Source organism: Rhinoraja longicauda, chromosome 14 (assembly GCF_053455715.1).
Source record: "Rhinoraja longicauda isolate Sanriku21f chromosome 14, sRhiLon1.1, whole genome shotgun sequence".
Taxonomy (NCBI): domain Eukaryota; kingdom Metazoa; phylum Chordata; class Chondrichthyes; order Rajiformes; family Arhynchobatidae; genus Rhinoraja; species Rhinoraja longicauda.
Genome location: NC_135966.1, coordinates 10,012,032 through 10,023,898, shown reverse-complemented (window position 1 = coordinate 10,023,898; position 11,867 = coordinate 10,012,032). Strand labels below are relative to the sequence as shown.

Genomic DNA, 11,867 nt, shown 5'->3' with positions numbered 1-11,867 from the left:
ACGTCAGGCAGCATCTCTGGAGATCATGGATAGGTAACGTTATGCGTCAGGAACCTGCAGGCTCCAGGCACATCCCCAGACAGGAAGGCAATATTTACAGAAGCCAATCACCTACAAACCTGTACGGCTTTGGAGTGTGGGAGGAAACCGGAGCACCCGGAGGAAACCCATGCGGTCACGGGGAGAACGTACAAATGCCATACAGACAGCAGCCGTAGTCAGGATCGAACCCGGGTCTCTGGCACTGTAAGGCAGCAACTCTACCGCTGCACCACCAAGCAAAGCAACAAGGTAGGGCACACTTTGTGATAAAAGAAAGAAAAAATGCATACTTGCAATTCTCAACATTTTATTTATACTGAAAGAAATGCACCCAACAAAGCGGATATTCCTATTCGTCTTTATTATTTCTCAAGTCTTGTACAAACTAAATCCAATATAACACGCGGGTAATGAGATATATTTTTTTAAACTACAGATGCTGGTTCTAAATGGCCTACCCCTTTAAGAATAAGGGGTAGGCCATTTAGAACTGAGATGAGGAAAAACCTTTTCAGTCAGAGAGTTGTGAATCTGTGGAATTCTCTGCCTCAGAAGGCATTGGAGGCCAATTCACTGAATGCATTCAAGAGAGAGTTAGATAGAGCTCTTAAGGATAGCGGAGTCAGGGGGTATGGGGAGAAGGCAGGAACGGGGTACCGATTGAGAATGATCAGCCATGATCACATTGAATGGCAGTGCTGGCTCGAAGGGCCGAATGGCCTCCTCCTGCACCTATTGTCTATTGTCTATTGTCTATAAACCTGAAATAAAAAACATAGAGAGTTGGAAATGTTCAGCAGGTCAGGTTGCATGTGTGGAAAGAGCAACACAAATTTGGATGACGAGTCTCTGCCCTGAAATGTCAGCTGTTTCTCGTGCGACAAATGCTGCCTGAACTGCCGAGTCTTTCCAACATTTAATATTTTTATAATACCCAAATACTCCCTCAACAGCATTTCAGATACAAGTCTAATGCATTTACTTTGCTGCTTTCAAAGTGTATATTCAGTAAAAAATAATTCCAGTGATCAGCAACTCCAGCCTAGTGCCGTTGCCATGACAATGGGCCTACAAGGGCAAGTTAAGACTCTATATTTTTAAGAACTTTGAAACTCGAAGATACAAGATGGCCGCCGGAAATGTGACGTCTCTTTAGTTTAGTTTCCTTTAGTTTAGGGACACAGCACGGAAACAGGCCCTTCGGCCCACTGAGTCCGTGCTGACCAGTGATCCCCGCACATTAGCACTATCCTACACACACGAGGGACAATTTGCAATTACACCAAGCCAATTAACCTGCACTCCAAATCTGCACATCTTTGGAGTGCGAGAGGAAACCGGAGATCCCGGAGAAAACCCATGCGGTCACAGGGAGAACGTAAAAACTCCGTACAGACAGCACCCATAGTCGGGATCGAACCCGTGTCTCTGGCGCTGTTAGGCAGCAACTCTACCGCTGCGCCACCGTCCCCTTGTGTACTGCCTCAATGTAATCTTCTATTCTTACACTCTTGTACTTAAGTACGATTGTGTACATGTGTGGTAGAATTTTATTAAAATGTACCTGTAACCAAGAATTTCACCGCATCAAGGTACATGGCAATAAAGTATTGTTGAACCATTGAGAATACAGTTTCAAAATAACTTGCTATTCACTGCATTACTATTCACAGCAGTCATGACCTTAATTTGTGAAGGAATTTAAAGAGGGGATTACACATTCCATTATTCTTCCCAATCTGAATGTTTAACGTGTTCACCGTGAGCTTAAAAGATATATTTTATGCAAACCCCCCTTCTTCCCGCCTGAAAGACAAAAAGGCACAAAAACAACTAATTGGGTGAAGCAGCAGTTTGTTCGATGAACTTTGCCAGCTTAATATCTTTTTTAGAGAGACCACCGCAGTCATGGGTCAGGAGAGTGATCTGGACCTGGGGGAGAGAAATAAATGTCAATTTATATTAAATGCATGATTGAGACACCATTCCACTTTAGTCAAAGAAGTGATCTCGGAACTAAACTAAAGTGGGGCCAAATTAATTTCGGTACAGATCCAACATCGATTTTCCGGACCCTTGGTTTCAGAGCCTTGCCGGATTATCCGTTTTGCCGGGCCAACCGTGGTCACGTTTGATTCATCAGCAAACTTGCTAATCTTGCCCTGTATCTTCTCATCCAAATCATTGATGTAGATGACAAATAGTAAAGGGCCCAGCACCAAACCCTGAGGCACACTACTTGTCACAGACGTCCAGTCTGAGATGCAACCTTCCACCATCACCCTCTGCTTCCTTCCATGGAGCCAATTTGCTATCCATTCAGCTATCTCTCCTTGGATCCCATGCGATCTAACCTTCCAGAGCAGCCTACCATGCGGAACCTTGTCGAACGCCTTACTGAAGTCCTTGTACACGACATCTACAGCTCTGCCCTCATTAACCTTTTTGGTTACGTCTTCAAAAAAATCAATCAGATTTGTGAGACACAACCTCCCACGTACAAAACCATGCTGACTATCCCTAATCAGCCCTTGCCCGTCCAAATGCCCGTATATCCTATCCCTCAGAATACTCTCCATTAACTTACCAACTACTGATGTTAAGCTCACCGGCCTATAGTTCCCAGCATTTTCCCTATAGCCCTTCATGAAAAGAGGTACAGCATTTGCCACTTGGGTGGGGGAGGGATGGGGAGAGAGGGAATGCAAGGGTTACTTGAAGTTACAGAAATCAATACTCATACTGCTGGTTGTCAGCTGCCCAAGCAAAATATGAGATGAGATGTGAGATGAAATATGAGATGAAACATGAGATGATGTTCCTCCGATTTCCATTTAGCCTCACTCTGACAATGGAGGAAACCTGGGACTCCTAGAACGTATACAAATACGTACAGTATATGTATATGTGAGTATGTGTATATATATATATATATATATACACACACACACTGAACTTCTTTTTCTCTCGTTTATTATATTGTTTATCATGTACTGTGTTTACATATTCTGTTGTGCTGCTGCAAGTAAGAATCTAATTGTTCTATCTGGGACACATGGCAATAAAACACTCTTGACTCTCTTGAGATAATGTTTACAGGTCTCTGGTGTGCTGTGGAAACATGGTGTGTTGGTACGGACGTCGCTGGTTTTGCACGAAGGGCTTTGAAAGGAGGGAGGTACATGTTGAATGCAGGAAGGAACTGCAGATGCTGCTTTAAACCAACGATAGACACAAAATGCTGGAGTAACTCAGTGGGACAGTTAGATAAAGTCAAATTTTTGAGTTAGATTTAGCTCTTAGGGTTAACAGAAGCAAGGGATATGGGGAGAAAGCAGGAACGGGGTACTGATTCTGGATGATCAGCCATAATCATATAGTGAATGGCGGTGCTGGCTCGAAGGGCCTGCGCCTATTTTCTATGTATCTATGTTTCTATGACAGGCAGAGAAGGAATGGGTGACGTTTCGGGTCAAGACCCATCTTCAGACTGCTGCAGACTGAATTAATACACAACGTCGGGCCATAAAACCCACCATCGCTCATGTTACCTTGTGGTAAACGTTGAACCATTCCGGGTGATGATTCATTTTCTCTGCTTGTAAAGCCACACGCGTCATGAACCCAAAGGCCTGCAACAAGATTCAGTTTGGACATAAAGTTAACAACCTCAAATTAAAAACCACCATTCTAGAGTATCAATGGTTAAGTGCAAAGCACATTTTAATAAACCTTAATGGGTAATAGTACAATAAAAATCTGTGCCTGACTTTACCCTCTTAAATTAAAAAGAAACCAATTTTATCTCATTTAAAACAAACGTTGAGTCAAGTTTACAGCATGCTCATCTTTAATGTTTCAGAGTGCTTTGTTTCGCTTAGTCTAGTTTAATATAGTTTAGTGACTCAGCACAGAAACGGGCCCTTCAGCCAACCAAGTCCGCGCCGACCAGCGATCCCCACACATTAACACTATCCTACACACACTAGGGACAATTTACATTTATACCAAGCCAATTAACCTGCAAACCTGCACGCCTTTGGAGTGTGGGAGGAAACCGGTGACTTGGAGAAAACCCACGTAGATCACGGGGAGAACGTACAAACTCCGTACAGACAGCACCCATAGTCAGGATTGAACCCGGGTCTCTGGCTCTGTAAGGCAGAAACTCTACCGCTGGGCCACCGTGCCACCCCTAATGCTTCTTGCATCAAACTCTCAATTAAGAATCTCTAGATTTTGCTTGATCTCAATAGATAGCGAATCAAGAATCGAAGGGTCTCGACCCGAAACGTCGCCCATTCCTTCTCTCCTGAGATGCTGCCTGACCTGCTGAGTTACTCCAGCATTTTGTGAATAAATACCGTCGATTTGTACCAGCATCTGCAGTTATTTTCTCACGACAGAGAATCAAGGATCACTGATTCGGTGAATTTGGAGGACCTGAAGGCTTGTCGGTCGGTGGAACCGGGAGGGAGTCCATGTGTCCATGCCGACCATTGATCACTTGTCCACACTGGTTCTATGTCACCCCACTTACGCATCTACTTCACATCACCCACAGAAGTTTGATAAAAATTGACAAGTGATTTTGGTTTGGCTTATTCACTTTTTTTTTTTTTAAATGATAAAATTGGCAACAGCTAAAATTCAATTTATAACACGCAAAACAAAATACGCATCATTTTCAAAAAATAATTCATTGTAATAGCACTTTCTGAAGTCCAGTTTGAATCACATGAGTTTTGAAGAGAAGCACAGGCACTCCAATGCATCCCCTCAAGTGCCAGGCTGATACTGACCCACTCAAGCCTGTGAACATACTGCAGACATTCAATGGGCAGAATGGCCTAGCTCTGTTCCTATGTCTTATGACCATATGACCTCAGCAATGCAGGACTTTTGTTTAAATGGCACTTTATTGGCACATGTACAGTGAAATTTATCTTTGTATGCAGTTCAGTGCAAATATCACTATACAAAAGCACTTGCATACATCTTAGATAAGCATATCAGATACAGTACAAGAGTATAGCAGTAATATACTGAGGCAGTGTACAGAGTCCCTAGTTTGGCGGCAATTTCAAGTCCCAGTTGTTGTTAGTGCAGGGGGTTTATTGACCAGATCATGAAGGTCCATTGTCCTGGCGGCGTTGCAGGGTGGGCCTGACCAAGGGTAGCCTTGGCGTCCTCCGCCGCTGCTCCACCGCTGTAGGCCGCATCCGGTCCACGTGCTCGGCCTCTCGGTGCGGTGCCCGGTCCAGCCGAGCCCCAGGCTGCTGCAGGGCCTCCAGCGGCCCACTCCCCCGTCGAGGCCAGGCACTCCCTCTCACAGCCACTTCATCAACAGTCTGCAAGTGGTCTGAATCTCCGGCTCACGGTTTGTCTGGCCTCACACATGAAGAATAGCGAGGAACTAGAGGACAACCTGGTGCAGTCTAACCCCTCTGTTCACCAATACTCAACCCAATGGGCTGCTCCTTACCTTCTGGCTGCACCACACCCACCAACCTCATCTTTGGACATCCCTCTCCCTAGGGGAGAGGGCGGAGCTGAAGATGTCCTGGTTGGGTTGCTCCTGGGCCTGGCCAAGCTGGCCATCCGCGAGTCACGGTGCTAGGCGGACGAGCCCGAGATTTTCCGGGGTTACGAGAGAGGAACTTAGCGCTGTCCACGGGCGTCTTGGGGGATTTCCGGGACCGCTGGGCACCACAGGGGTCCTTGACAAGGATTGTAATATAGTTGTTTAAGAATGTACCATATAAGAATATTTGTTTATATAATTGGGTGATTTTGGATTTTGATGGTGGGTTTGTTTGATATTGTTTTGTGTTGTATATACTATTGCAATAATTGATTACATATATATTTGCTAAAAAAAAATTCAAGGCAATACAAGATGGAGACTGTTGTGTACTGCCTCAGTGTAATCTACTATTCTTACACTCTTGTACATAAGTAAGATTGTGCCTGTGTATATTAACATTTTTATGGAACTGTATGCCAAAAAAAAGGAAATTTAATGTGACAATGAAGTCATTTATTGCCAGTTTCCTCCCACATCCCAAAGATGCACAGGTTTGTGGGTTAATTGGCCTCCGGAAATTCCTCCTGGTGTGTACAGAGTTGATGAGAAAGTGGGATAACGTAGAACTAGTGTGAACCATCGAGTGTAGAGGTATTAGATTTTATCATTTTCAAAAGGGGCGGCACGGTGGCATACGGTAGAGTTGCTGCCTTTGGGTGCTGTCTGTATGGAGTTTGTACGTTCTCCCTGTGACCGCGTGGGTTTTCTCCAGGTGCACCGGTTTCCTCCCACACTCTAAAGATGTACAGGTTTTGTAGGTTAATTGGCTTCAGTAAAGATTGTAAATTGTCCCAAGTGAGTAGGATCATGCTAGTGTATGGGGATCACTGGTCGGCAGGGACTCGGTGGGCCGAGTGGCCTGTTTCCAGCCGTATCTCTAAACTAAAAAACTTACTTTATATTTTGCATAAATGCTGGTTGCGATGTAAGTAGGTAGCAACACACCTTGCTAATAAGTGACAGTGGAGTCACTTTGATGTGACTAAGATGGATACAAAATGCTGGAGTAACTCAGTGGGTCAGGCAGCATCTCTGGAGAGAAGGAATGGGCGACGTTTCGGGTTAAGACCCTTCTTCAGACTAGTTAGAGAAAAGAGAAACGAGGGTTATAGACGATGATGATGAAGATGGACACAAAAAGTTGGAGTAACTCAGCGGGTCAAACAGCATCTCTGGAGAAAAGAAATGGGTGATGTTTTAGTCTGCAGCAGTGTCTCGACCCGAAACGTCATCTATTCCTTTTCTCCAGAGATGCTGTCTGACCCGCTGAGTTACTCCAGCTATTTTTGTGTCTACCTTCGGTTGAAACCAGCATCTGCTGTTCCTTGCTACACTTGATGTGACTAATAATCTTTGAAATGTACTGACAAGGAAAAAAGAGTCTTCAACGAGTTCCTTCGTTAAAATCAGTACTACAGTTTAATAGAGGCTTTTCTGTCTTTATTTGAAACCCTCGTTCGAGCTGCTGATTGCTCTGCAATTACTGGGTAAGGAAACATCCAGCAATTACGCACCGATATGCCGGCATACCTCAGGAAACCTTCAAATGTTTCATGGAACTAATTTCCATTTTACATCATAAACTATTCTCTGTTCCCCGAGGAAGTGTTTCTCTTTATAATATTTAGATCAAATTTCAAGCCATTGGGCAGTTCATCCAGCCCATTAATTATCTCCATTTGTGCAAATCACCCTCTGTGCAGCACAGTGCTGCAGCTGGTGGACTCTGAGTGCTCTGCTTTCCTCCCACATCCCAAAGACGTGCGGCTTTGTGGGTTAATTGGCCTCTGCAGAATGGCGCCTAGTGTGTCGGGAGTGGATGAGAAGGTGGGAAGGTGGAATAACGTAGAACTCGTGCCAATGGGTAATCTATGGTCGGCGTGGACTCAGTTGGCCGAAAGGCCTGTTCCTATGCTGCACCCCTAAACTAAACCAAAACAAGCAGAATTAAATGTCAGAGGGAATGGTGGAGAAGGTGGGACAACAGAGAACTAGTGTGAACAGGTGATCGGTGGTCAGCATGGACTCTTTAGACTTTAGAGATACAGCGCAGAAACAGGCCCTTCGTCCCACCAAGTCCGCACCAAGCAGAGATCACTCCATACGCAAGCACTGTACTACACCCGAGGGACAGTTTACAAATGCAACTGAAGCCTGCACGTCTTTGGAGTGTGGGAGGACACCAAAGCACCCGGCCATAACCCACGCAGTCATGGGGAGAATGTAAGAACTCCGTACAAACAGAACCCGTTGTCTGGATTGAGCCCTGGTGTCTACCACTGCAACACTGTGCTGCCCTACAGCATGGCTCGGTGGGCTGAAGGGCCTGTTTCCGTGTTGCATCTCTCAAATGACCAAAAGTTGGGCAATAGCAAGTTGTAATATGGTCTGTGGGTGGCGTAGTGCTATCGAATTTTAGTAACAATTCACTGACAGGCTTTGCCACGGAATTTCTAGGCCATTTTGTTTTCTTTCAGGATCTACAATACTTTCTTTATGCTCTCCATTTTCTCGGTTACAACGACTTTACTTTGAAATATCAAATGTTCTGGGCAACATTTTGCAAGCTGAAAGGAAGGATGCAGATTCACTGCACCTCAGATTCCATGCTGCATCTCCAACATAAACACGAACTAGACAGAAATAGTTACTTCATATGATCTTTCAAAAGTAATCTGTTTACTCAAAACTCACTGTCCCGATTTTCATTTTTGAAACCACATCTTCCACTCCAGGATTACCACACGTTTAATTAAGGTCTTCCTGAGATATAATCATCTTGGTATTTGTGGTCACTTCCACGAGAAATACAAGCACCTAACTTCCCTTGACCTTCCTGTATTAATTACATCATTCGGAGCCTGGCATAAGGATATTAGAAGGGACCCGGGTTCGATCCTGACTTCGGGTGCTATCTATGTGGAGTTTGCATGTTCTCCCACTGAACGCATGGGTTCCCTCCAGGGTGCTCCGGTTTCCTTAGGCCTTCCCAAAGACGTGCGGCTTTGTAGGTTAATTGGCCCTCTGTAAATTGCCCCTGGTGTGTAGGGAGTGGATGAGAAAATGGGATAGCATGGAACGGGTGATCGATGGTCAGCACGGATTCAGAGGCTGAAGTGCATGGGTGCTGTCTAAATGGAGTTTCTACATTCTCCCTGTGACCACGTGGGTTATAGACAATAGACAATAGACAATAGGTGCAGGAGTAGGCCATTCGGCCCTTCGAGCCAGCACCATCATTCAATGTGATCATGGCTGATCATTCTCAATCAGTACCTCGTTCCTGCCTTCTCCCCATACCCTCTGACTCCGCTATCCTTAAGAGCTCTATCTAGCTCTCTCTTGAATGCATTCAGAGAATTGGCCTCCACTGCCCTCTGAGGCAGAGAATTCCACAGATTCACAACTCTCTGACTGAAAAAGTTTTTCCTCATCTCCATTCTAAATGGCCTACCCCTTATTCTTAAACTGTGGCCCCTGGTTCTGGACTCCCCCAACATTGGGAACATGTTTCCTGCCTCTAACGTGTCCAACCCCTTAATAATCTTATATGTTTCGATAAGATCCCCTCTCATCCTTCTAAATTCCAGTGTATACAAGCCTAGTTGCTCCAGTCTTTCAACATATGACAGTCCCGCCATTCTGGGAATTAACCTAGTAAACCTACATTGCACACCCTCAATAGCAAGAATATCCTTCCTCAAATTTGGAGACCAAATCTGCACACAGTACTCCAGGTGCGGTCTCACTAGGGCCTGTACAACTGCAGAAGGACCTCTTTGCTCCTATACTCAACCTCTCTTGTTATGAAGGCCAACATTCCATTGGCTTTCTTCACTGCCTGCTGTACCTGCATGCTTCCTTTCAGTGACTGATGCACTAGGACACCTAGATCTCATTGTACGTCCCCTTTTCCTAACTTGACACCATTCAGATAATATTCTGCCTTCCTATTCTTACCACCAAAGTGGATAACCTCACACTTATCCACATTAAACTGCATCTGCCATGTATCCATCCACTCACACAACCTGTCCAAGTCACCCTGCAACCTCATAGCAACTTCCTCACAGTTCACACTACCACCCAGCTTTGTATCATCTGCAAATTTGCTAATGGTACTTTTAATCCCTTCATCCAAGTCATTAATGTATATTGTAAATAACTGCGGTCCCAGCACCAAGCCTTGCGGTACCCCACTAGTCACTGCCTGCCATTCTGAAAGGGACCCATTTATCCCACTCTTTGCTTTCTGTCTGCCAAGCAATTTTCTATCGATGTCACTACCCTACCCCCAATACCATGTGCTCTAATTTTGCCCACTAATCTCCTATGTGGGACCTAGCTTTCTGAAAGTCGAGGTACACCACATCCACCGGCTCTCCCCTGTTAATTTTCCTAGTTACATCCTCAAACAAATCCAGAAGATTAGTCAAGCTTGATTTCCCCTTCGTAAATCAATGCTGACTTGGAACGATCCTGTTCCTGCTATCCAAATGCTCCGCAATCTCGTCTTTTCTCCAGGTGTTTCTATGCTGTTTCACCAAACTACGCTAAAACTAAATCAGAATTAAATGTCATATCACTTCATAATTTACTCTCATATCTTCTCTCACTGATGATACACGTCTGTTAAACAAACATATATTCCCGTTCATTGCACTCAAGAGTTTTTCTCCCAAAGTTAATCCATGTGGTTAAAATCGGCAATGTCTAATGGACAAGGCTGCTCTAAAGAATTTCTAAGTGCAAGATTTACAACGCTGAGTTTTCAAGGTTATGTTTCTTGCGCATCAGATATCTTTTAAAACTCCCATGCTAAATCCTAATCCCCTCCCCCCACACCATCTGATCATCAGTCTTTTAACCTGTTCATCCTGACCTCCCAACTACCTCATTGGAGACCCGTGGAATATTCTTAATCGGACTTTATCTTGCACTGTATGTTATTCTCTGCCACAGAATTAGTATCGCTTAAAGGAATGAAGGGGGAAATACTAACTATTGTTAAGGACCAGTTGGCTTCATCAAAGGTTGAAATATGTGAAATCATGAATGAACACATGGAGGAAGTAACCTCCAAGCTACAAAAGTTGGACTCCGATTTTTCCGGTAGGGTGAACCACATCACTGCGTCAATACAACAACATGACGAGGCTATATGTGAGTTGGAAGCCTTAGCCGAGACGAGTGCTGAAACAACAAAAGCAGTATTGACGGAGACTCAGCGTTTATCTGATTTATTACTGAAATTAACTGAAAAATGTACTGACCTAGAGGGTCATTCTAAACGACAAAATTTAAGAATTCTTGGAGTTAAAGAAGGTAAAGAGAAAGCTAAAAACCTTCGTGACTTTACTGCTGAGCTGTTACAAGAAGTTTTGAAAGTGGATTCAAAGCCCTTGCTGGATCAAGCCCACAGAGCACTGAGAGCACGTCCAGGTGTTAACGCCCCTCCAAGGCATTTGATACTGAAGGTGCATTATCCTCACGTTTTAGAAGATATGCTGTCGAGAATTGCTAGCAACAGAACTTTATCATTTCAAGGCGATGAGATTCGCATCTTCAGAGATTACCCTGCTGAGGTGGTCAAGAAAAGAGCACTGTTCAATGAGTCAAGATTTATTCTTAGGAAGATCCCATCGCTCAGATTTGGTATGTTGTATCCAGCAAAACTCCGAGTTACCTACAATCAAACAGAATCCTTTTTTACTGACCACAATAAAGCACTGAAATTCGCTCGGGAGATCGAAAGGTCGCTGAAGGGTTGAATATGACTTCACGGCTTTATTAATTGGCAGACAACTGATTGGACTTTAAGATATTAAAATCTAAAGATTTAAGCTTAGTGTATATACTATACGAATATTAAGCGTAACTAATTACTATTAATCAAAAAACATATATATTATTATTAATCATTACTAATAAGAAGTACAAGTAATATTTGATTTATGTAAACTTTACTTCGAACACTTAATTAATATATCTTAGACAGAAAAATCGATTTATTATAGACTAATTAGTTTCGGGCCTGCCCCGTTTAACTCTCTTTTATTTAAAAAAAAACAACAACTTCGTTAAAAAACGGAGCTAGTATTATTTTTTTTTTACATCCCACGGAAGTCCTTAGATTTTTTGCCACCTTAGGGTGGCTATCACTAACTGCACTAATTGTAGTTGTAGTTTTAGTTGTTTCTTTTTTTTTCCTGCACTCTTTTAGCCTTTTATATATTGA

The 11,867-nt window shown here is 43.7% G+C and overlaps 1 protein-coding gene across 1 annotated transcript in view; it reads right to left on the bottom strand.

The window, feature by feature from the left end:
• Positions 1–415: 415 nt before the first annotated feature.
• Positions 416–11,867, bottom strand: part of LOC144599819 (pterin-4-alpha-carbinolamine dehydratase 2-like) — a 47,305-nt gene continuing 35,853 nt past the window's right edge. Inside the window, exons 3-4 of the mRNA XM_078411069.1 lie at positions 3,594–3,674; positions 416–1,974 (exon numbers count right to left, since the gene is read on the bottom strand). Of these exons, the coding sequence (XP_078267195.1) occupies positions 1,876–1,974; positions 3,594–3,674 (180 nt within the window). The 3' untranslated portion in view covers positions 416–1,875. The remainder of the gene's footprint in view (positions 1,975–3,593; positions 3,675–11,867) is intronic.